The sequence below is a fragment of the Osmia lignaria genome, chromosome 15 (assembly GCF_051020975.1).
Source record: "Osmia lignaria lignaria isolate PbOS001 chromosome 15, iyOsmLign1, whole genome shotgun sequence".
NCBI lineage: Eukaryota > Metazoa > Arthropoda > Insecta > Hymenoptera > Megachilidae > Osmia > Osmia lignaria.
In genome coordinates, this window is record NC_135046.1 from 1345581 (window position 1) to 1372033 (window position 26453).

The 26453-nt window shown below is 37.5% G+C and overlaps 3 protein-coding genes across 17 annotated transcripts; 2 read left to right on the forward strand and 1 right to left on the reverse strand.

Annotated features, from left to right (window-relative positions):
- On the forward strand, positions 1–4562 carry Dbp73D (putative ATP-dependent RNA helicase Dbp73D). The gene is made up of 6 exons (XM_034315546.2): positions 1–172; positions 335–1050; positions 1271–1483; positions 1771–1981; positions 2070–2504; positions 2587–4562. The coding sequence occupies exons 1-6, from the start codon at positions 150–152 to the stop codon at positions 2951–2953; spliced, it is 1965 nt and encodes a 654-aa protein (XP_034171437.1). The 5' UTR covers positions 1–149; the 3' UTR covers positions 2954–4562.
- Positions 2885–26453, reverse strand: LOC117600289 (luciferin 4-monooxygenase). Of its 15 annotated transcripts, none has more exons than XM_034315534.2 (14): positions 25221–25825; positions 20965–21492; positions 20758–20907; positions 20230–20360; positions 19788–19995; positions 19380–19713; positions 18571–18865; positions 17385–17928; positions 10598–10722; positions 9080–9109; positions 4162–4421; positions 3882–4041; positions 3423–3749; positions 2885–3264 (listed from the first exon to the last, which is right to left on the reverse strand). In XM_034315534.2, exons 4-14 carry the CDS (start codon positions 20341–20343, stop codon positions 3070–3072), a joined length of 2592 nt encoding a protein of 863 aa, XP_034171425.2. In that variant the 5' UTR covers positions 20344–20360; positions 20758–20907; positions 20965–21492; positions 25221–25825; the 3' UTR covers positions 2885–3069. The 15 variants fall into 15 exon arrangements, with proteins under 15 accessions (XP_034171425.2, XP_034171426.2, XP_034171432.2 ...); XM_034315535.2 differs by lacking the exon at positions 25221–25825 and adding an exon at positions 21710–23648; XM_034315541.2 differs by lacking the exon at positions 25221–25825 and adding an exon at positions 21710–22120 and having other exon boundaries at positions 20758–20946; positions 21397–21492.
- LOC117600297 (ciliary microtubule inner protein 2C-like) lies at positions 7388–9596 on the forward strand. Its single transcript, XM_034315557.2, has 4 exons — positions 7388–7681; positions 7795–7959; positions 8110–8430; positions 9307–9596. Exons 1-3 carry the CDS (start codon positions 7514–7516, stop codon positions 8374–8376), a joined length of 600 nt encoding a protein of 199 aa, XP_034171448.1. The 5' UTR covers positions 7388–7513; the 3' UTR covers positions 8377–8430; positions 9307–9596.

Sequence of the window (26453 nt, forward strand, 5' to 3'; positions counted from 1 at the left end):
GTGCGCGAAGAACGAAAACTGGTCTTTTCGCAGTTATGGACTCTGGTGAACTGCGGTATATGTGAATAGCAATGAATACGTAACCTTTCATACCTAACCGTGATCGTATATATACACGTGTATTTCATACAAATAAATAGTTTAATAAAATGAGTTTATTTGTAATAAACAGGTAAGTGTAATAAGAGATAAGGTACAGTAATAAGCTTGATTATTACTATCCTAATGTTTATTTCTACATGTTATTACGGAATTGATTGAAACCGGCGTTGTAACTCTATGAAACCTCCAACTTTGTTAAGCTTACTTTTAAAGTTATTATATGTTTGAATAGGTACGAAGGTGAAAAGGAGGTGGAAACTAAAACTGAAAATAAACAATTATCAGAATTATTAAAAAGAATAGAAGAACGTAAAAAAGAAAGGGTTATTAAAAAGGAAAATGTGCAAGATGTAAAGGAAGATGACCGTAAAAGAAAAAAAAGAAAAATAGAAGTATCTAAACAAGATCCATTAGAAAATACTTTTGTTAATGAAGATGCTAGTCAGAATAATGTTGAAACACAGCTTGTACACCCAGAAAAATTGCATAAAAAGAAGAAAAAGAAAAAGAAAAATGTTCATAACATAGAAAATAATGTAAATTATGAAGGTACTGAGGGTGACAATAAAGGATTGCAGGAAGCAGTTATGGATGATCAAAAAAACATGTTGTTAAATAAATCTGCAGATGTAAATAATGTACAGGAGCAAAGTGATTTTATGGTGTTAGGTGTAAAAAGTAAAAGAAAAAAGTATGAAGTGAAGAGAGTATTACCAGAATGGTTGGCTAATCCAAATATTATATCAAATGATTTGAACGATGGTCCAAGCATAGAGAGCTTGAATTCAGTTTTAGATGCTAAACTTATTCAAGTTTTAAAAGCTAATGGTATCAATAAATTATTTCCTGTTCAAGCTAGTATGATAACTTGGTTATTGAAATGTAACGAGGATAAGCAACAAGGATGGTGGTTACGAGATACGTGCGTATCTGCTCCTACAGGCAGCGGTACGAGCATACAGGACAGTGATGTTCAGCAGAGCTTCGAGTTTCCCATACTCTGTGTTTCCTTCCTTTAAATAGATTGCGATAAAACAAGGAGACACAAAGTAGGAAAAGCCCAAAGCTTCTCTGGATGTAACTGAATGTAGAATATCTTTAATATAGTTATGTTAATACTTGCAAAAGAAAACATAAAATTAATACATTAATATTTGTTTTTTTTTAGGTAAGACTTTGGCGTATGTATTACCAATTGTGCATATATTACAATCTCGATTAGTGCCAAAAATACGTTGCATAGTTGTTGTACCTGTACAAGAATTGGCTGCACAAGTTTACAAGGTGATGGTTGCGTACACATCTCACACAACTCTCACAGTTGGTTTGCTTTCTGGAGCTTGTTCGTTTCAACAAGAACAAAGTAACATTCTAAGAATGAGTATGTATCCGCTTATCCTAGAAATTCGATAGTAGTTATCCTGTCTACATCGTATACAAAGTGTAGTACAGGGTGATCCTCTCGCTATTGGACCCGAAGTGCCACAACAATAGAATGAAGAAGTCGACATCCCATTTCTGTCATCGCTTACTTGAGGAGGTGGCCCCTGCAGCGAAGACGGCAGAAATAAGATGTCGACTTCTTCATTCTATTGTTGCGGCACTTCCTTTGGGTCCAATAGCGAGAGGATCACCCTGTACAATTTCCAATTTGAATCTCTGTTCAAGATGCTCGAGGGGAATACGTTCCTGCAGTAGACATTATCGTTGCTACACCGGGGCGCTTAATCGATCATATATTAAAAACACCAGAATTTTCTTTAAACGATCTCAGATTTCTTGTTATCGATGAAGCTGATCGAGTCGCAGATTGGTTGGAATATCTTCCCGAACCTCATAATCGTGCTGCAAGATTAACGCTCTTCGATCTACGCTGCGGGTAAATTGTTTTCGCATTTTCGAATTGATTTTTAGTCGCATTCTGTATCAATTGAATTTCCTATAATGATATTTTAATTTCTCAATAGCAAAGCCCCCGTGCAGAAACTGTTGTTTAGTGCCACCTTATCGCAAGATCCTAAAAAATTGAATCACCTTAGACTGTTTCAACCAGTATTGTTCACATCCGTTGTGGTGTCAGGCAAAGATACCGATGTGAATTTAGACATGGAAGTGGGTAATTACATAGGCCGTTATACAAGTCCCGATGGATTAACAGAATACGCGGTGGAATGTATAGCAGAGTATAAACCTGTTGCTCTATACGACCTACTAAACAGGAATAATACAATCAGTAAAACCTTAATATTCACAAATTCTGGTGAAACTGCTCATAGATTAAGTATTTTACTTGGATCGTTGTTAGCTGAAAAGAATGTAACAATTGGGAAGCTTTCGGCACAGCTTAAGCCCAAAGAACGCGAACACGTCCTTGGGAAGTTTATTACTGGTGAAGTTAAAATGTATGTATTATCTACCTACCATTAGATTAATATGCGAATTTCAGTGAATTTTATTAAAATAATGTTTTATTACCGTTTACAGACTTATAAGCTCAGATGCGCTAGCGCGAGGCGTGGACATTCCAGATATACATACGGTTGTATCTTACGATCTTCCTAAGCATATTAAAGGATATATTCATAGAGCTGGAAGAACAGGACGTGCTGGTAAATCTGGCATAGTGATATCTATCCTGACATCGAAACAAGTTGGAATATTTAAAGATATGTTGAGCAACGTTCATAAAGCGGTACCGCGCATCGAAAAATTGGAGTTGAATTCTGTCGCAGATTCAATAGACTATTCGAGCCATGTTAAAAAGTTAAAGGAAACGCTGGAAGAAGAAAAACAACGTAATTTATTACGAACGAAATCTGTTAAACGAATTCAGCCTATAGTTAAGGAATGAAAAACATAAACAATTTTTGTACATAAATAATGATATAAATATTTCAAATTAATATAGCTATATTTTTATAACTTTAAATATATGTGTGCACAGGTTGGTTATCAAGAATCTGTTGTTCAATAATCTAGTAGTTTATAATACTCTTGTAAGTGTTTCATTGTCATAGTATTCCACAAACATTCCGATTCCCCGTTCGTAGGGATAACATTCTGCATGTACGCTACATACAGCTCGAACGGGCAATACTTTTGCAGGCATTTAGGAATTTTGTAAGGTATCAATTCTTCTGTAGTGCCAATCCAAAGATACATCTGTTGAACAATTTTATAGCGTTAATTATTATCATGGAAAATGTTTGATTTCCACGGCAGTGAAAATAAAAAAAACGTATGTTTAGAAAATTCAGATTTTTGAAAGCAAGTATACTCATCGTTAGTTGAATAAACAGGGATTATGTTGGAAAACATACTCGAATAAACCGTACACCGAGCGGACTTTTTAAAGTCTCAACTATAATTGCAGATCCGTAAGTCGGTATCTTCGGTTCGGTGAAACCGTTCGCTTTGGCAAAACCAGCAATATTGAGGTCATGCCCACTGTATAAGTAAATCTTCGGTCCGGTTTTATCCGTTTTGTTACGTATATTTTCAATGAATCGTTTTACAATCGGACCGCCGTTTAGTCGCTTCATTTGCGTGGTATACGATTGAGTTTCAAAATCTAACCGTACTATTTCTTCCATACGTTTTTGAACGTTCTCGGTGGCCCATTCCGGCAGAGAAATGTTCATGCTACGCTAAATGTTACATTATTTTATTTTTAAATCACTTTTAAAACATATTGTGAAAATTAGGATTTTGAGAATTTCTGCTTCTCCTATATCGCCATTATCTCTCGGGAAGCCTACTTTGCTCGATACTGTACATACCTGTGATACCAAGAGTTGGTAAAGTGTGGTTACCATCATGATCGGATCGTCCCTGCTATTGCCAGTTTCTTTATAAAGATGTTCTAAAAGATCATTGTATTCCGATAGTTTTTTGACAATTGCAGCCGACTTTTTCACCCTTTGCAATTCTTTCACGTATCTAATATAATAATTTATTATTATGTAATTTAATTGTAACGTTGCATTAGATTTGGACGATAAATTTCGGCTGACAGGATAAGAAAGGTACATGATCGGTGCATGTGTGGTGTATACCTACGTTGGACAAAGCTGCGAGAACAGTACAGTGTCTAAAAGGCTTGGATAGTAGAGTGTTGCTACGGGAGACCAATGTATTTGGTCCCGAGCCTCGTTTGTTGCCGGTGGGTATAGTCCGTTCAAAACCAGCTGTAGGGATATTTTTGTACGATCAAAATCTGTACTGATCGCATAAACTTCGCCATAGTGAGCTTTACCCAAAAATTTATCATACCGTTGTCTCAACATCTTTCCAAGACGATGCGCCCTCATTTTTCCTACCTATGAACGAAACAAATGTAGACCTGTAGGTGTATGTACCTACTTTTCTGAATCATTTAATATTTTTCAATTTCTATAGCAGTGTCAGTAATAAATAAGAATAAAGAAAATTAGACTTAATATTATAATGATGCTAATAAATTATGCAAAACAGATTTTTTTGACCCCCTATTAGACAATTATGGTTACGCCACTGTGTGTAAAGCTAATATATTTAACTACCTGTTTGCTTGAAAATAAATTGGGTCTGTTGCTTGAATAAAAAACTGCTTTAATAAATAAATCAATGAAACGTAAAGCCTATTTACCTCGGTTAATTGGCCGTACCCAAGCGTCTCATAGATGTGATTGGTAGGTAATTTAGGATAGGTTTCTTTTTTATTGGGTGTTCGATCCCCATGTCGAAATAACTGTAAATCAGGTATAAATAGATATAAATTTTAAAAATAATCAGATTTTATATGAACTCTCAGTTCTTGATAACTAAGCACAGGGATTATTTGCAAAAAGTAACGGATTAATTGAAGGTGACGGTACAAATGCCGAGTTGTATTTCAAAATTAATTAAAACAGTCGGTCGATCATCGACTTGTTTACTTATCGGGAGAATTTCCGATATTCGTTATTGCTGAAGATAGGAGTACGCGTCACAAAGACTACGCTTGATGTTAGAAGATTTGAAAGAGCACGTGTAAAAAGAAAAAAGAAATTCTTTGTAAATATTAATTTATAAATTTTAAGTTTATGCTTTCCTAGATAGTGAAGTAAATATTAATTTACAAATTCGAATTTTATACTTCCCTAAACAATGAAAAGGCAATAATTAAACCTATTAGGTTTAGGTATTATTACTACTAGGTATTATTAAACCTATATGAAGCTACTAAAAAGAATTACGTTATAAAAGGGTGACACGTTTTATTATTTAATATTATTACAATATTACACGACGTCCTACATTAATTAATAAAAGAATTTTCAGAAACTGTTTATATTTATGACATACAAATGAATGTATTTACTAATGTAAAAATTGTTCACATATACTTACAATTTGCACTAATTCAAGTTCGACATTTGCCGTAACAAATTGAAGGAATAAAGCTAACAACAAAAGTATTTGCAAATATCTAAACGATTTGATGAAAACCATTATTGTAACGTTATACACGAATGTGAGTGAGCAGAATTGAATTTATTGGAAATAAAGGAAATGGAAACACTGTCGCTCTCACAATTCGTACTATGTATATGTCAAAAAAGAAATATCATTTATAACTCTGATTACGTGAATAGGAAGCATTACTGATTATTCGATAAAATGGAAGGAGGGACGTTTCACTATTCGAAGTAAAATCGTTTTGATCGTATCTACAAAAGTGGCTGGTATTAATGTAATTAAGAGATTGGATAATTAAATCGATGTCGACGTTGTAGGTACATCTTGTTTCGAGTCACTCGATCATAATCATGATTATGATTTCAGAATCATTTATTATTTATTATTATATTCAAAAATGCATAAATCAGTGGCGCAACCATAATTATCCGGTAGAGGGGGTCAACCAAAGTTTTATTAGTATGTATAGTGATAATATTAAGTCTAATTTCCTTCATTTATGTTAATTTTTGATTACGTTTTCCGAAATTTTCGAAAATATTCCATTTATTTAAAAGAAAAAAAAGAGTAATTTCTTAACACGTTCCCTGCCATGCGTGCCGTTTTCGGTATATGTACTTTGAACTTCTTGCTCATGCTATATTTTTGCTATTAAAGAGTTGACAGTCGCGCACGCTATGTCGCGTGATCGGACCTTTAGCCAGTGACACCGTCAGGTATAGCAGGGGACGTGTTAATAAGGGAGTCAATTGATCTTTCTGCTTCTAAACGGACCATCGGGAGTTTGAGAAAATTCCCGGTAAGCCGAAAGGAATTTACAGCCTAATTATGTAGTTAAAATTAGGGCTCGTTATATCTCTAATCTCCTGGTAAAAATTTAAGTCTCACTCCGCTCCTTGAATTATGATAAGTATAATATAGTAGTATCGGTAATAATACATTTTGATAAATCTATATCGATCAAAACTCGTTATTTTTGTCGTTTATTTAATCAGGTAAGTACATTTACATCGTATACGTCCAGTACCACTTCACGTTTCACATTTACGCTAACATGCTGTTTAATAAAATTTGTTGATATAATCATATTAATTATTAAATTACCACGTGATATCGCACGTGATGAATTGGTGAAAATACTTATCATAATCAATTACAGCAAGCGATAATAGTTATTTACGTCTCCGACAAAACGTACGCAGTAAGGTGTATGATGGATAGCTTTACTTCAATAACGATATCAAACGTCGGTTCTACACTGTATGTACATACAGTAGGTAACAAAATTATTCGCTAAACGTTTAAAACAGAATACCTCATTTAAAATTGGACCAAATGACGAGGTTTCTCGAGAAGCTATACAAATTAATTTACTAAGATATGTGCTTTTGTCGTTTTAAAAAATTACAATTTGTTGAAATCATGAAAAAAAATAGTGAAGGGTAATTTTTTAACTTTTTTGTGTGAGTCTATAATGAAAATTTAAAATATGTCTTTCGTAGATTCAAATAAGTTATGTGCGTGCTGAAAATTCCATCGAGATCGGTCAATGCACTTATTGTTAGAAGTTACAAGTAATTAAAATTTCCGAAAATCGTGACTTTTAATTACTTGTAACTTCTAAGCGCATTGACCAACTTCGATGAAATAACACACTTAAATTTACAAATGTCATATTTTAAATTTTACATACACTTACGTGTCTTGGACTTCAGGCTCTGTTTTATTTTTAATCTAACCAATTGAAACAAAACGCAGTTTGATAATGAAGAAAATCTGAATGAAAATCTAAATTATCGATACCTATCCTATTAGAAGTTATTAGAAAATGAGTGAAAGAAACTTCGTTTGTCTGTTTGTTTACGTTTACGTTTATCAGAACGACGTGGCGCTTCGATAGGGTAACCTATTAAATAAAAAATTAAAAGTAAAAGATAAAAATTGTTTATCGATCGCTTAAATATATAAAAAGATGACTGTAGATACTTCATCGAAAACCCAAGCTACATTTTATCCAGCCTCGTTAATGCCACCCTTCATGGGCGCTCATCCTCCAACCAAGTTAGATACCATTTCGTACGATGGGATGAGTATCAATTATTTTCAAAAGTATAGGACTGAAACATTGTCAAAATTCTCGGTAAGTTAATTTTCTCAACGTTCTGACGTTTAATTATTACCAGCCAATTGTGTTTATTTATTATTGCTAAACTGTTTTATTATTGCTAAATCCTGTCATTTTCTTTATCGAAGATACCACGATATCAATGGGGAATGCAAGAGCCATCGTACGGTGCGCAACCTGAAATCATCGCGACCACAAAGCGTCGAAACATTAATCGTGATTTAATGCTACCCTCGAACGACATCTCCACTATCGACGTAATTCGCATGAAGGAAGTCGATGACTTGTATAAGGTAGTGAAATCTGTGCCAGAAACCTAGGCCTCGCCAAGTTCACTAACCGAGAGGGGCCATCAAAGGTCTGGTAGCTCCAGGCCCTAGAAATCTTAATTTGATCCTGATTTTAACGATGCTAGTAATATCGTAATATCTGTATTTTTATAGGGAATACAAATTCATCGCAGTCAATATAAAGATCGCACTGGAACCTTCCATCCCTTAACGTACTTTAAACCCGATTATTACAAGTATCAATGTGCACCAGGAATGACAACGTCGTATATCACGAAATATCCTGAAAATTATATCTCCTATAAGACACCTATAGTGCTGCCCCTTACGTATGGCAGACGGAAAGAAATACCTAACACGACGGACTTATCTCTTTCTGGCATTTACAATAAGACGAGTTGTATCGCTTATAAACGATAGCTCGAAGAGGGTACTGGAAGCTGAAACTTTGAATATTTTCTGCTTAGATAAAAAGTATGTGTATTTATATTTTTACATATTTACAATACGCGTGTACAACATCGAGCATGGTAGGATCCTCCAGAGAAAATGGCAATGACCCGACCATAAGTTTTACCCCGGGCTTACGGGCTCCCATCCTACCTCATTTGTGGCTACGAGGAGAATAACGGAATTTGAATGTATATAGGTTTGTGGCCTCCCACCACTAGCGTATGAACGTTTACGCGGGAGAATTTGAATTCATATATTATATTTCTTATTTTCTAAAACAAATTTAATATCATTATCATTAAAATTAAGGTTTTGAGAATTTCTGCTTTACCTGTAACGCCATTTACTCTAGGGTTATCTACTGTGCTCCATACTCAAATCTACTTCAAGCAAAAAATGAAAAATGATTCAAACAGAATTAATTTATAGAAACGTTAGCTTTTCGTGGAAATGATATAATTCATAGTTAATTATGCATTAATACGCGTGCGTGTACGAACTACGAACTGAAGCTGCATGTACTTTAATATGCACAATGAAGTCGCAAGGACAATTATCCTTTCGAAAGCGTGTTTAAATTGGAGCGTAATTAAATTTTGAAGTGAAACGTGGACGAAAATTCTGATAACCTCGAGGAATAGTGTAAAAATTCGTCGGGTGTAATACTTGCCAGTTCATTGAACAGTATTTCGTCAAGCACCTAGGATTAAAAAAGGAATCTGTTAATATAAATATGTAAATGATATATATGTATTTTAAGACGGTATATCATTGACTTTAATTATTTTCGCTTTGTCTTTGCGTTTTTCCGTGTGTACCTTTGTATAGAATGTATAAGAGGATTAAAGGGATTTTAAACAGAGGGTTAATACCTTTTCGTATTTTTCTTATTTTCAGTGGTGCAAAATTGTTCGTTGGTAAATTTGAAAAAGAACGAAAAGATTTAGTGGACTTGCTCTCAATCAACGCCACGTACGTTTAAAATCAATCTTTATCAATCTGACAGATTGATAGAGACCTGCGGTCGTTTTAAGAGACACCAAGATTTATTCGGAAAGTAAAAAATATAAAACTGATTTAGTCGATTAGCCGAGGATTAAAAACCGAGGAAATTTCTTTCGAGTAATCGATATTGGAAGAATAATTTTCAGAATTCAGAACAATAATAATAAATGACATTAAAATACTTTGTTACGTTTTGAAAATCATTGGCTACGATTATTTTTTCTCATAATTTTCTTTATTATCACCTGAGTTTGTTTTGTCGCGTTACGATGAATCCACGGGAAAAATGTTAAACGTAAAAGTCTTACAGTCTGGGGAACTTGGAAAATGATTAATCTTAAGAGCCTTGATGGCGGTCTCAAAGACAAAGTTAAGAAAGATTAGTTAGTATTAAACTTTCGAAACCGATGAAGGTTTAACAACATTTTGAACTTTAAGACTGTGATGTTAAAGAAGGATGAAACAAATGTTGAATAAATATCGATAATATCTACGAACAATTCGAAAAATCATAAAGCCCTAAAGTAATAAACAAATAGTACGTATAAGAGGCAAAGATAAATATTTCTACCCATTGAACGAGTAACACTTCCTATTTTCTTAACACTTTAGTGGCTGTTGTCGTGTTCTCGTGATTTTAAGATTTTTCCATTATTTAGTCTCTTAGATGCAAATTACAATTTCAAAATTAGAACTACGCACCTCTCTTAACACTTAATCGCCGGGAGACGGAAAATTTCGTTCTTTCCGGTTTATGTGTTATCTGTGGGAGCCGGAATTTTTCATTTTTAATAGTCTATGTATATGTTTTATTTTTTGACAGGATACATATCCCGATTCTGCAATAAAAGGTGAGCAAAAGTAAAAAGAAATCATTTAAATTCAATTCGAGGTACCACTGTACCATTAAATTTCTTCTAATTGCAAGTGCATAAAGTCACGGGTTCGTGTTACATAAAAGTGCGGGCAATTGACCCGGTTGATTAAGTGTTAAGATGTCCCGCGGGACGACACAGGAAGAAGGATAATCCACATACAGCGACCGACTCTGTACTTTTTACCGAAGCGCTAATTAATAGAGGTGTGCAAGAACCCGAAAATAATCGGGTCGAGTCGGATATTGTCGAATTGTTCAATTCGGTTTCTCGTTCACCTCTAATAAATATGTATTACCGATATTTACCATTCGTGCAATGTGTTCCGCCTCCGCCTTATCGATGCTACTGTATTCGTCCTCGCCGTTTAGTGTCAATCTACGTACAACCTCGATCAAATCATTGGCTGAAATTTCATTGTCACCGTCCAAGTCTGCAAACAAAGATATTAACGATGTCGATGTTCGCAAAGGGTTATCCGGACTGTACTGTCCGCATCGTGCAACGCTTTAGTAAGCTAATCACACTACACTCTGTCACGTCGGTGTCTATGCAACGCTTATGGCTTACGGCGCTTATGGAATGGGAATGCATTGAATCTATCCAAAATGAGTCGGCAAACTGTCCCGAATAGATTAGTGGAACAGAATTCTCCTTCTAACTCTGTTACTTTCATTCTTGTATTTCTATCGTTCGAGTTTCAATGTTAGAATTATAAAAGCGATACAGAAGCGGAAATCGGGGCAGCTCGATTACGACTAGGTATCTGAAGTTCCTAATTAACCGTTGTTTACGATGGATTTTACGTCTGTTCAGAGGCGTTGATTTTCTACAGCAACGAAGTAAATATTCAGGTTTGCTTTCCATTCCGTCTGGAGATATTACACAAAACATTAAATTATAAATTACTGTGATTTAATATCAAGCCATTTCAAGAGTAGATATTTGTATTTTTGTTCATATAGTCGAAAAGTTATTATAATTTATTATATAGTTGTAAGAGAGGAAAGGAAAAGACGTTTTCCGTCTCGGGATCGTTTGTCAGACTCGTCAGTGGGGCTGACAACAGACGATCCCTGCTCCAGACACCTACATCATACCGCAATTCGGAACTCCTATGTTATTCGAGAACTGCATGCCAGGCGACCGCCAGCGAGAACACTGTCATCCTTGCTGCCACCTAGCGGTCCCCATTCGGAACCAAAGGCGTCCAGGGAGACGAAATCCTCTCCCCCTCCACTAAACGCCTACAATATAATTTATTGTATAAAATTTATTATTATACAAAGATGTTTTTATATCCCTACCTCCGGTAGGGCACGTTGGTACAGTGTAACAATCTAATTGATTTAAATAAAAATTGCAGAAATTGAAAAACTGAAAGATGTATCAATTTGCCCCGGTCTCCTCTAATTATTATTGAATACAAGTTGTATCGAATTGCACTACAAATCAGGAAATAAATGCTTCCTTTTTCTTTTTTTCTGTTTCATCAAAACTGTCTGTATGATTTTTCCTTTCTGTTCAGAGACTTTTTATTTTTTCTCAGTATATCCTACTTTCGCTTCCCTAGGTCCTACGTTAACATTCCTCATCCGTAACCACGAAACGTTACCCTGTTGTACGTATTCCCTCTGTCTGTCTTTGTTTGTTTCTCTACTATTGTTTTTCTGCTTCCGCGAGCATTGGCGCGACACCGTGTGTACCGTGAAATTAAACGATCACGATTAACGAAATCGAGCAAAGTTCTCGCGTGCCAGTAATATTGGGCAGGCTTTCCCAATCAGAAAGGATCGCAAGCTATTTTTGTCTGCCCTTTGTTTAAATCCTCGTCGATTCGTTACAGTTCGTTAGTCGAGGAAAAAAAAATGCCTGATGAAAAATAAAAGCGGATTTGTTTCTGGCGATTTAAATTCAGTTTTTAGTTGATGCTTGTTAGCAACTGAACATTTACAATGTACTGTTCTATAGGAATCGATGAAAAATGTAAAGAATTTTATACCAAAGATACGGAATGCCCAACCAGCGCGAACAACTTCAGGACAATCCCTCGAAAATGCCGAAAATAGATCCAAAACGTCTTCGAGCCCTAAATGACCATCCTTTTTCGACGAGAACACTCTATATATCGAATCATGGAGCGGACTGTACTGAAATTGTAAATTGAATTAAATCGTTTATCACGATATCAGATTCAGATTTAGTTTCAGATTTATCATGATTTCAATTCAAGTGCTCAAAATTATCTAGTTGTTATCTCTAATAATAATATTTAACTTACTCTAATTTGAGGTAGTATCGTTTCGATTTGTTTTATTGTAAAACGATGCTGAGGATTTATCCGAAGTTTTCCTGGATCGATGGCATCGAGGAGTTTGACAATGCTACGAAAGCATGAGAAAAATGTTGAAATTGAATTATTTTAAATTTAAAAAAAATTTTATTGGAATTTTGTATTTTGTTATATATCAATCGAAGCGTCTTTTAATTCTGTGACCAGAAAGTACAAGGCACTGGAGTAAAAAGTTTATTAATTAAAAAGATATCTTAGGGAGAAGCAGAGAGATACCAGCAGTCTCTCCTCAAGATATCTTTAGAATTATTCCATTTTCGACCCAAGTATCTTAATAATTTTTTGTAGAGAATAAAAATACGCTTCCATTGGTATATAGAAGAGTACGAAAGTTCTATTTAAAAAAACGAAATTGACCTTGTTATCTTTGAAACGTTCCTACTTGCAGACAAAAGACGCGATATTAAACTTCCTGTACGTCTTTGTTTCTATTTTATTGTACTGCAGGTTGCTTCTGTTTACTACTTACCGAAGTATTTCGTGCCTTTTTAAATAAGTCAATTCGACATAAGTAATGAGAGTTTCCTCGTCAAGGATATGGTCGGTCGATAATAAATTTCCCATAACGATGCGTAACTATCAATAAATTTCAATCAAACGTTGCGCTATTAATCATCCGCGTACTGTACAGTTATCTACGCACCGATAAGACGTTATCTATTCCGACGGTATTATTCAGAAATATTACATGCGGTATTTACAGTTGAATCGAGTCCACTGCCATCTGTATCGCACGTACATAAGTATTTTTGAAATTGAAACGTTCAATAATTTTTACAAAATACTGATTTATGAAAGGAAAACAAATTGTGTTATTATTTGCGTACTAAGAGGATTATTTATAATATTATTTTCCGTGTGTCACTAGTGTACTACCGTTTATTAAATCTGAAATCTGACTACGGACGAGGCTGGCACTCGATTGCTGATGTTGGTTGTCAGCCTCGTTTCGTGTTTCATACAATTTTCAGAAAATTTATGTACATGTTCAGGATACTCGACTGGGTTTACTATGCGAGCAAAGTAGGACGCTGCTGTTTTTCAAATATTCTTTTATTTGTTTATATTCTTTTTTTTTCCAAAATCCTACCCTCCCGATAGTAATTGACGACGCATCGTAAATCCACCCCTTCAGAATCACGATTAACACATTATCCACCGGCTATAAATAAAATAGATAAACACTACCCACCTTATAATCAACAATTACTAAAAATGAAAAGGTGTATCTTTTCAATTTCCTCTTAATTGAAGTACATCTAACTTTCATTACTTCAACATAGTTGTACGCGAATTTGTAATAAACAAAATATTATTAAATGATATCTCTTCAACAGCCGATACTGTGAAAAAAGCCTACAGGCTTCCGGTAGATAAACTGTTAAGTCCAATCGAAACAAACAAATTGATATTTTCTGGTAACGATAGAATGGAATTTTTCAGCGATCCGAAATCTGAACTGCGATAGGATAGAAAGGTTATCGGGCGAATGTAAAGTTAAATTATTATTAGTGAAAATGCTGGCGATGATAAGTGATAGGGAGGGAGTAACGGAGTCGAAAACCGGCCAATAATTATTACACGGCTCCACGAAGCGGTTATTGTCCCAATTTGGGGGTCGCTTTGCGGATAATGGGTGTGCTCGAGAGGTCATGTGAGTCTGACGTTCCAGCATGTCAACAGCAACTATGCATCATCGGATGTCTGCCGCACGTAAACGCCTGTTCCCTTCCTACCTTCCTACTGCTTCCTTCTCTCTTCCTCCTTTTCCGGACCTTCTCTATCCCAATCACCCTCCTGTCTCTTGCTTCACTATCATCCCTATCCGTCTTTGCCTCACCTTCCTTCTTTTCCCCCTCGCGAACTCGTCTGGTACGAATTTTAATCAATAGATACGTTACCTTTTATTGGCTGTCATGGTAGATTTATTTAAAGGAAAATGGGGAATAGGGTAGAGGAAGAAGGGTATAATATGCTCTGTAGGCATTGTCTTCGACTCGTAGATCAAGCCGCAAGTTCGTACGAGGAATGGCACAGTAGCTTTGCCCACTTTGCTCTCTTTGCTTGGCGCACAATGTCAAACAATCTTTTTCTTCGTTTGCTCCGTCAACTTATTCGCTTGGTAGCGATAGTTCCGACCTAAACGCACACCCGTAGCCACGTGTGCAATGTACCAACACGTATGCAGGGTGCGCAGCAAGTGCAGGATCGAGGTAGCTGCATATCTCCCAGCCTAGGAATTGGAATGGATGGCGAACGTGGGTACAATAGTTCGCATTGTATTGGATCTCTCCGAGTGATAGGCACTCCCCCTTCCTTCCTATCCACCCCCTCCTATCTATCCATTCTCCTCTATCTCGTTGCTTCTGTTTCGCTTTTTCCTACGCTCGAGCACAAGCTACCCTTCTCCGTCGAGTTTCCTACCCTCCTACTCGTATCTCATTTTACGAAGGCCTCGAGCGTGCGTTATTATGCGCGTTATGCCACTGCCTCGCTATTCTATCGCCGTTGCAGCCAACTGCATCGTTTCTGCCCGTTTTCTCCTCTTCCGGTCCCAGCTACGGCATTTTGGCCCGCCGCGTGTCCTGCGACTCGCGACCCACGCGGATTCGACTAAACGATCGATAGATCGATCGAACCCCATCCACTTCGAACCGTCCCCTATCAAAACTCCTTGCGGAAATTTCTCTCTATTTCAACCCTCGATAACAGCTCGCCAACAAACCCAACTTTATTCCGTATGTACACTCGATCCGCGACCTTCCAATCCTTCTACGGTACTTTCTCCCGATTTTCCTGATAACGTCTAATACTTTTTTATATTTCTACTGGCGAATCTGGAAAAAGGTACCCGTGTACGTGTCATCCGTGGTCGATTTCGATAACCTTGGCGTGCGTTCGCGAAATTGTCACGGGAACGATATTTTTCATTTTATATGAAAATTGTAATTTTACCAAGTTTTCCGAAGTAAAATTTATCGCGATGACATATTGCTTCTCATCTTTCAATTGTGTATTAATATGGAAATTAATTCGGCCATGGAACGATGCGCGTGTGTACGTATTATAGTTTTAATTTAGAACTTGGTTTCAACTAGTGGCACACCAGGGAATTACAAAGTATTACGAACATAACTTCATGACGATTGGTGGAATTCCATCGGTACAAGGTATCGTGAAAAATGAAATTATCCGGAAACCATGGTAGCTGGCAAATGGAAAGGGAGTTAAGCGGCCTTCGTTCGGCAAATAATTGATGCGCGTCAATTAGATTTGTCAGGGTGATCGTCGTAATGAAATTAACAGGAACACCAGCCGTAGACACGTACATACATATAACCGGTAATAGATATGTATACCCTCGCTGAATCGTATCATCTACAAGGTGTGTCGTAAATTCGCCATTCGATTCCATCCTTTTTGTTTTATCTGTAGACAGGACCGAATTCAGATTTTTGGAGCCCTGAACCATCAGATTTTAGAGGGCCCTATTGGTTGATAAATTTAGTTCTAATTAAAATTAATTAACATTTCATCGTAAAAGAAAACAAAATTTCATTCAATATTTTTTTATATAATAAATGGAAGATTTATAAGGAAGCCTCCTCCAAAATGGAACTTCCCTTTAATTCGGCCCTGTAAAAAAAAATATATGCAAAAGTGAAAAGTTTATTGCTTTCCATTATTTATCCATTCATATTCCTGTGTCGAATTATAATTTGAATCCCGCTCGCCTCGGTGATTTATACTTTTACTGTATTCTGGGCAAACGATCATTTGTATGCATTACATGCGCATCTCATTGAAAATGTCGTTCTAATTACCTTGTATGGGTTGTATCAGTTTTGTAATACGTATCGTGTCTGGCACGAAAGACAATCGAATGGATCGGCAAAGATTCATGAGACACCCAGTATGGACACATGTATCTACATGTACATCCGTGTACATGGAGGCTCTCGCCATAGCGTGAAATTTAAATTTTTCCGATACCGGATACCACTAATTCCGTTGATCCGGTAAAACTGCTAGAAATTCCTATCTCACTTTCTGGTTAACGAAGATAACGCGATAGTTCTGACTGCTCTACCGAGGAAACGGCCAATTATCGGTCTACTTATCGATGACAGCCTCCAGGTCGCTTTAATCTTTCGATTCTTTTCATCGTCAGTCATTCCCGTTCTTTCGCTCGATAACAACGAGAAGATTTCGTTTCGCTGCTTGCTATTAAACTGATTCTATACGCGGACAATTGAATAAGTTTCTTACCTACTATTGAAACGGGAATAGATGTATTCGGTATTCATTTATTTTCAAACGATATGTAACTGTCCTTCATCCCATTTTTACCCACAATATTCGATACGAATAGAAAATTTCAGTTTAAAGTTTCGGAATTATGGTGATCAATTCTCGTCGCAGAATCTTTCCAGACGGAGTTTTAGGAATATTTTCGATGAACTTAACACCTCCTCTTAGCCATTTCTGCGGTGACAGGTTCCCTGTAATTATTTCGTAGAATGTTCATTTTAAACAAATGCGATCTGCAGTGAAGTGACTAGGTAGGGGGTAAAATGGGTTTGGGGTCTTCAAAAACGTGGGCCGGCACTTATTATTCTAAAATTCTCTTCCGACCTGATCCACCCCCAGAAAAAAGGCCTAGTACCAATGGAGATATACCTATTCTTTTTTTTTAATTTCTCGAAATATAAAATTATAAACGAAAGAAAAGATACACTCACCATTCGCGAAGTCGACAATATCTTTAGTCGATACCGTGCTGCTACCCGGTTGCCTTACGACAAACGCAACTGGTATTTCTCCGCTAACCTCGTCAGGTTTCCCCACAACCGCCACTTCTTTAACACTCGGATGCGACAATATCACAGCTTCGATCTCGGTCGGTGAAACTTGGAAACCTTTGTATTTGATCAATTCTTTTATCCGACCCGTGATGTACAATAACCCCTTCTCATCCAGGTACCCTAGATCACCGGTGTGACACCAATTGTCTTGGTCGATCGTTTTTGCGGTGACCTTAGGGTTTTGGAAATAGCCGAGCATCACTTGTTCACCCTTGAAGCAAACTTCTCCGACTTCCTTTACTGCCAGAGTCCTGCCTGTGCTCGGATCCACTATTTTGCACTGGAATCCCGGTATCGCAGCGCCAACCGTGTTGTCGGTACTCCTTCTGCCGCTCAAATTCGATATTATTGATAATTCCGTCATACCGTAACCGTTCCGAATGTATTTCATTTTCGTGCGTCTTCGCACTTCTTCCCATACCTGAAATAGATTCACGTTTCTCTCTCTTTCTTCTTTCTTTCTTTTTCACAAAGATTTGAGATTATGAAAACAGATGGCTGATGGACGGAACAAGGCTCGCAAATATCGCGATATTTCGTTTTCATGTGTCGGCAATTTGGAAGGGAATGGCTTAAATACTTGTGCAAACCGAGCGGCACACAAATTGTTTCCCTCGAGGGGGTTACTTTCCCAGCTGCCTTGAAACTTTTCGCCGGATGCTACGGTTTATTGCGGATGCACAAAATTCTTGGTTATTTTCCACAGAAACTGATTGCGTTTCATTGTTTTCTATAGTCTGCTCAGTATTGTTTTTATAATTGTTAATTATTTTATTTTCGTTAGTTGCGGGAACGAGTGTGTACGCAGCTTTAGAATTTAACTGAAAATTCAGCCATACTAAGGGCATCAGCCAAAGATAGATTTGAATTGTAAGTTCGCGTCACGAATACGACAAGGGGTTAACTTTGGGTTAACAAGGGTACCCCTTGTACGGCAACGGGTTAATGATTTAATTCTGTGGTAGCTTTTTTGTTACTTGGTTTCTTCGTTTCTTTGAACCTTATTTTTATGCTAACCAGTGCTCTTGTCATTAATTTTGATAAGGTTTTGGTAAAAACTTACGTTCTGTTGAAGAGGGGCTGCGCCAGATAATAATTCCCTTACGCTGCTAAAATCATAGTTTTCCACCATTCGGTGTTTAGCTAGCATTATCAAGATTGGAGGAACCAATGGTAGATGCGTGATTCTGTAATCATCGATGGCTTTTAACAACGCAACGAGTTCGAAATTTCGCATTAAGTATACGACTCCTCCGGTACTTAGTGATATAATTGCTAATCCAAACGCGTAGCCGTGGAACAGTGGTAAGAAGAGTATTACTCGGTCACCCGGTCGACAATCTAAATGAGCTGGAACTCTTTAAATGAAAATAAATTTTGATTATTTAAATGATTTGTACAGGAAGAAGTTAGCTATGCCTGTTTTAGGATAAAGGAGAAGGGATACCCTTGTTATTTTTAGATGTAGAAAGTCTGAGAATAATCATAAACAGAAAAATCAAACATAGAAATTTGGAGATTCTCGTGCGAAATGTGCCATATAAATATAAATATTATAGACTTTACAAAACTTCGGTTTTTTTTCACTTTTTCTAATCGATGGAAAATTCGGGCTAATAGAAATTAGGTTTGGTAATTTGGTATGGTAATATGAGATAGCCAATTAAACAAAGCGTGTTTATTTTATTTTGCCTATAAGTGGCATGATAGGCATTAATCTACAATTCCCCTTTAAAATCTATTCTACTACTTGATATCTAATCATTGTTAAAAGTTTCAATACGGGTTAAAACTTTGGTATCTCATATTTCTACCCTATCTCATATCCGTACCTTCTCCTTCATCCGTCTATGATAAAAATCTCTCGCTCACCTAGTATTGAACATGAAAGTTAATAAATTTCGATGCGACAACATTACACCTTTCGGAAATCCTGTCGTTCCACTCGATCCCAAAATAACAGCGATTCTTTTTGCATGATCGTCAACCGGTACCGGTTCAAACGCGTAAGGATCTACCATATTTTTCTGTTTCTCCAAAAGTTCTTTCAACGTGACCATCTGTCCATCGAGAGCCACGTCCTCCACTTGTATCAATTTCATGGGCCAGCTCAACGTTGGTGCAATTTCCCTCATAATTTTCTCGGTACGGTGCGTTACGAACATGATTCGTGGTTGATAAATATCCAACATGTGTCTGTACTCTCCTGTATTGAAAACATCACGAATCTAACGTTTCTCTTATTTTATCAAAGAATAAAATAAAGTGTATCTGACTGACTTTTAGTGTATGCCGGATTTAACGGCGCCCAAGCAGCCCCCGTGAATAAAGTAGCACACATGGTTATCACGTAATTAGGGTGGTTTTCACTTGCGATCGAAACTCTATCTTCCACTTGTATCCCATAGCTTTTCAAAACGGTAGCTAATATTACACTTTTTTCAAGAACTTGGTCGTACGTAAACTGTTTACCGGTCTGAATATCTACCTGGAATATTAATATAAGAACGTTACTGTGAAGCACATGGACGATAAATAACATTCTGACTGAGATTTCCAAAATATGAACGAAAAGTGACACTAAAGTAACAAATATAACAAATGTAACAAATATAGTGTTATACAATGTAACCCACTGTAAATCATTTCCTTGCTTTGTTTTTTTAATAAAATATTCTTTTCAAGAATATTTGTCTCGAATAATTTGTCATTTTTACTATACCTGAATAATGTTGTCACCGTACTCGCGTAGTTGTTGATATATGTACTGTCCTAGTGAAAGATTCGGTACCTTTAATGCTGGTAAGGCGCGGACTATATTCTGGTTTACTTCCATTTTCAATCGTTCTTTATCTAGCGACGACACAAGGTATATTAGTTGTGACAGAGTCTAACGTTTCCATTTTATCGTTGAATACAAAATCAGCATCGATGCGTATCGGATCCATGATTTGCAATATTTTTTTGTCCCGAGTTAATTCGTTAAACGCTTGAATAGCGGAGTCGGGGTAAATCGAGACCCAAACTTACAAAACATACGAGAGGAATAATTTTTAAAAGAACAGTGTAAAATTCAGAAAGTGAAAATGATATGAAATACAAAATTAAATGAAAATTGGGGCTCTCTTCATGGTCCGCCGTCCGAGGGTTAATGAGAGATTTCTACGCTGGACGAATGTAACGGTGTATAGTGTAGCAGTAGTGTTCGCGTATCTCACTATTCAGTCAGGGTAATTGCAATAATCGTTACCGCTAAGAAAGACAGACAACTTTCTCGAGATTGGTTCAGCGGTCGGTGGTGGTATTAGCTTCAACTTCTGCCACTGATTCCACGATAAAACTCGACGTGTATTCAAGCATGGAATGATACGTGGACTTTGGATTCTGTCGATAGTATTTGCTGAAATAGATAGTTCGAGGAGAATCCTGATGGGTTTACCTGTTAAATGTAATTTACCGTTCGTTCGATCAATCTCGTCATTCCGTTAGCTTCCTTTCGAACATTTCAACAGATCTTCGGGATCACTGTGTTTCTAATTATCAAGTTTTCCATGCTAACCGTGCGAAGATAAGTCGTTCGGAATACAATTTTAAAAATTACAATTTACGATCAAGTAGAAGTCAGGGTGGGTCTACTCTAATCATTCTAAACATTCTAAAATGGCAAAATTTTGGAGGAACTTGGCCCACCCCAAAAAATCCTATTTACACCAATATCAGAACACAGGTTACAGCAATAATTTAGTGTAACATAGCATTTACAGAGACAGTGGTAATAAATGTAGGTTGCGTTGAAAACGCGTACCTAAGTCACGGTCTACTCTTGTTTAACCAAGAATAAAATACGACGCTCCTAAACTCATAATATTAAATTATCGTGTGCTTGTACCGTGGTGAAAAGTCGGCGAAATCGGAAGGAAAACTCGATAGCACGATGGAAACGTCTCGTTGACAAATTGTTTTCCTTCGGTATCGACTCGTTGGTCTGCAGGGAACAGAAAGGAAAGCGAAAAAAATATTTTCGTTTTCACGTTGCGGAAACGATTTCGTTTCCAATCCGATGTCCAACACTTAATTACACGAATGTCTTCAACCGATACGCGATTTGATAAATAACGTCGAGCGATCTGGTTCGTTTCAGAATTAGATTTAGAATTTAATTTATTTGTGAAAGTAACGTTTGAAGTTAACTAGGTACGTACTTATCGAATTGTCGAATTATCGGGGCAAGCACGAGGCCAGGATGTCTTGAATATTCACGCGTCGCAGAAGAAGAGGGTGGAATGCGTTTTCGAAAATCACTGAACTGCCTTGGCTGGCTGGCTGGGAATCGGTGTTCAGGGTTAGTTTCAGCGTGTATGTATACGTGTAGGTTGGTAAGGGGGGTGGATGAGCCGGAGTATGAGGGCGCGTGCCACTCTGATTGTAGCAGCCATACTGGGACACACGAGCCACATACCGACGATTCTTGGTTTCATGCGGCGTGCCTAGACACCCGGAGAATACTTATGACTCGCCGAAGCGTGCGACGCTGCGCGACGCGACGCGACACGACGCGACGCTACCTCCAGCTAAGGGCTGCCGTACCGTTTTAAAAAGTGTTCCCGTTTAATCTGCGAACCAAACCGGAATACTCTGGAATTTAACTCTTGGTTAAAAGTAACAACAAAGGGGGACAAAGTTGGAAGGTAACGGCTCGCGCGAAATGAAAAGGCCAGCGATGAAAAGGCCACTGACAATCGCTTTTAAAAGGATTTCTAATTTCTATTATATTCTACGATAAGAGTAAAAAATATTTCTACACCCAGTGTACATATTTATTTTAATACTTTGGTCGAAATTTATTTTTATATTTCTTTTTTCTCCCAATGAAAAATATCAAATTTCGAAAGGGGTAATAAAATATTGCAATTATTACGATGGAAATTAGAAATTTAAGGGGCTTTGTTTAACTTTGAATTTCAGTCTTTTACGCGGCGAGGTGCGAGAACACAAAGAAAACTTGTCCATGCGTACATTATGACAGTGGAACGCAATTTTATATTTAAAAAGTCATTTCGACGCTCCCAGTCGACGGACGTCTGTTAGGTTTGAAAAAATCTGAGCCGAGTGCTCACCTCTTCCGAATTAATTCATGCAACAAAAAGCGCCTCTCGAACACGTTCAAAGAGATATTTTATAGAAAAAAGCTTTCGCCCTTGTTCCCGTGCTAGTTCGAAATGTCTGAACCCATTAGTTTCTCTACTCTCCTCTTCCTTCCTGCATAACTTTCACAGTTCGATCAAAGAAAGTCTTTTCTACGCAGCAAACTTCCATTTCATGAAATGTTTACAAGCGGTTAAATATCGCTTAAGTAGGAGAAAATTTCGCAAACTTTCAACGCGAATGTACTTTGCACAGACAGAAGATACTAGTCGTAGTTGTACGATACTTAAGTTTCTTGAAAAATCATGGTTTTCGTAGACGAAAAGAAAATGTATCGAGGACGTTTAAACGTATGTTAAAGACCTTTTTCCATTACAAATGCTACGAATATATTGTGTTCCGGTGTTTGCTCCAGTTATTCGAACGTAAATAGAAGAGGGATGGTGTAGAGAAAGTAAACTCAACGTCTCCTTTACTTGAACAATACTGTTTCCTCTTGTTCAAAAGTAGTAGGTTTCTGAAATAATCATTCAAGAAACAATTTGTCCGTTTAGCTGAATTCCTCAAGTGCTTTCGCGTCTTCCCGTTGCGTACTGAACAAAATTAATCAAGGGTCACGCGTTTTCCTTGGAACAGTGCTGCTTTCGAGGAGCTGTTGGAAGATGAAACAGAGAGCGGGGTAATCACGATAGTTAATGGTATCTGACGTGGTCTGATGTGAAATTTGATTCTCGAAATACCGGTATTTAGCTTGTACTTGATGACTTTACGAGATTTAAGCGGATAAGGGAAGCGACTTACGTACTATGTTACTGGCAAAACTTTGTAATTTAGCTTTGCAGCCAGACTGTGGAAATTCGACACGCCTGTGGAATACGTTAACCATTGTGTTCTATCGTGAATAGAACACGACAATTAAAACGTGGTGTTAACAGAAGAACAAAAGTTTCCAACAAATATAACGCAAATTGAATATCATAAGTCATAGATGTTAGCACGTACGTGTACCGAGACCCGGGGTCAAAACGTCCATGTAATTCCCTTAATACCCAAATAATTAGGGCTCCAAAAATGTAGGTAGGGTGGCCTGTTCATATATTCTGAAATTCTGAAATTCCATCATTTCTATAGGACCTTGTCCACCCCATAGAAGTGCTAGTAGCAAATAATACCAGGATAATTTAATAAAATAATAAATTAGCAAGTCAGAACATTAATTAATAAGTAGCACGTAATGTACCGCTATAAAAAGGATGCTTTTCCAGAAATGAAAAATCAACGTCGACCGCGTGAAAAGTCTGTCTCGCGATGAAACTCGATTGTCTCCGGCCTCCAGATTCGTATTAACGTAAGGCTGCGACTTAACGGAATTAACGAGATCGCGTCTGTCGCGTGGCGGGCGCGCGTTCGGGCGCGGGCGTTGGCGCGGGCGCGATGCAAACGCAACGGGCCGCTCGAAGCAGCCTCAGGATTTTGATAACATGTGACTTTATCTGGAATTCCGGAGCGCGCAGGTAGCCTGTTTACTTAAGATAATAGCGAAGCAGAGTGGCTGGCTGAACGTAGATGGAAAGCTAGGGGGGGAAAGGCGAAAGGATATTTCAGCAGGCAATGTTGAGTCGAATCTTCTCTCTGGCACTCTGGCAAGAAGGAAGACGAGGAGGACGAACAGGAGAAGGTGGAGAAGAAGAAGAAGAAGAAGAAGAAGAAGAAGAAGAAGGTAGCTAGAGAAGAGTCGAACGGTCGAGAAGGAATAGACTGCCGGATATCGAGTGCCGAGTAGTCTCGGGTTAGCGATAGAAAAGGAACTCGAACATCGAAGAACCAAGAAGAAGAAGAAGAAGAAGAAGAGGAAGAGAATCGTAACGCGAAGGTGGCGGTGCAGGAGGAGGAGGAGGAGGAAATGGTGGTGGAAAAGGAGAGGAACGGTTGTTGCTAGAGGGTTGGTTGGCCGTCGTGGTGGAAGAGGTTGCGAGAGAGTAAGAGGGAAAGAGTAAAATAGAGAGGGTGGAATTCCCTCTCAGCCGGGCTACAAGAACTTCATTTTCCGAGCCATTACGCCCCGTCCCACTGCGCTACCCTGCAAACCCCTTTACCCCCTTAAATTAATTTATATCGAAATTTTAAATGACATTCATCGGGACGAACAATAAATAACACTACCAGGCCCGGGAAAACGGTATCGCGTTAGTGACGTCGAGCCAGCCTTTTCAGCCAGTCACGAAAATTTTCAGCCAAAGAAAATTGCGTGAACAAGTTTGTTATCGCTACGAACTATGCTTGTATTCCGTAAGACGACAAACCATTCCTTTGTCATTATTTTCTTAATTTTCTCCTACTACCGTTCAAGTAAATTCAGTACGAATCACAAAATACGCAAATAATAATCGTTATTCTTTTTGTAGCTGTTCGAAGCATCGAAGAATTTGCTCGAAGAGCTGTATGGTTTAACTGTATCTTGGAATAAAATAATGCCGGGGAAAACGTCTATGTTCGTCCGCTGGGAAAATCGGTAATACAAACGTATCGCAGACGTTGACATGGTTGAGTAAAATTTTAACAACCTACACCCCGTAATGGTCCCTTTTATAATAGTCGTTACGACGTCGCGCAGAATTGCTCCTTTCTCTCATTGACGTCGGTTTCCACTTTTAGGTTCAACCAACTTCACCTGTTTCTCTATGTCGTTCGTATATTTCCGTCAAACAAATTCGCAGGATTTCCCGTTTCGCTGAACTCCAAACGAACACCATTAAAGTTGGACGAAATCTTCGATATTTCTTACGCGGTAGCTTTATCCCTGTTATCCCTTCCGCGTTGTGTTTAGTTAAACGAACATCCGAATATTTTAATAAAAACAGAAGCCTGCTATTTCCATTTTTTACTTGTCCACCTTCGCGTCGATGCAACTCGATTCGTATGATAGAAACGTAGTTGAAACGAAAGGGGACATTGGAAAAAGGGTGGACAATGGTCGCAGTTTGCGGATTGCTGAGAAATTTGTCACATTGGACCGGCGAAACTAAAGCTGTCAGTAACGTAGGCGGAAAAATCGTCTGTTTTTTTGGAAACGGCCTTCAAGCTTGTCAACTTGCACAGCTGATGGAACGAATAAAGTATTGATACGTTGAAATGTAGAACTTGTTGAATTGAAAAAGTTTTTTATTACAACGATTAACCTTAACCCTTCTGAATTTTCCCAAATTTTCCCACTTTCCTTTCTTAATTTTTCTACGATACTTGTGGATCTGTCTAGATAGCATTCCTTCGTTTCTCGTTATCGTTGTCCAAAAGACTTGTAAGTACGTCGCGTGACACCGTTCCTTTCAGACGTTCCCGATCACTTTTCCACCGCTTTTCCACCATTCATTCTGTACATTTTGCTTCCAGCCTCGAAGGCTTTACTAGCAAATTTAAACTCGTCGAGTAAACAGAAACGAATTACGATTTTCAACAGACATTTTCAAGTGACTTTCACACGAAAATGTCGAAAACGAACATAAATGTCAAGATGAACTTTTCCCTACAAACTAACTCGTTCCACCATCTTGCAAAGCAGATAAACCGAGAAAAACAAGCGTGCATCAAACGAACGAACTTTCTCTTATAATTCTGATAACACTGTATAAATAATTACCATGTATGCGTGTAACAATTCTTGCAATATCGCAGTTTTACGTATAGAACGTTGGATTCCTTTCTGTTTTCTATTATTCTCACGACACACTATGGTTAATTTGCATACACCGACAATGTTACAATGCCCACTGATTTTTCAAACAGAGAACGGGGAACTTTGTA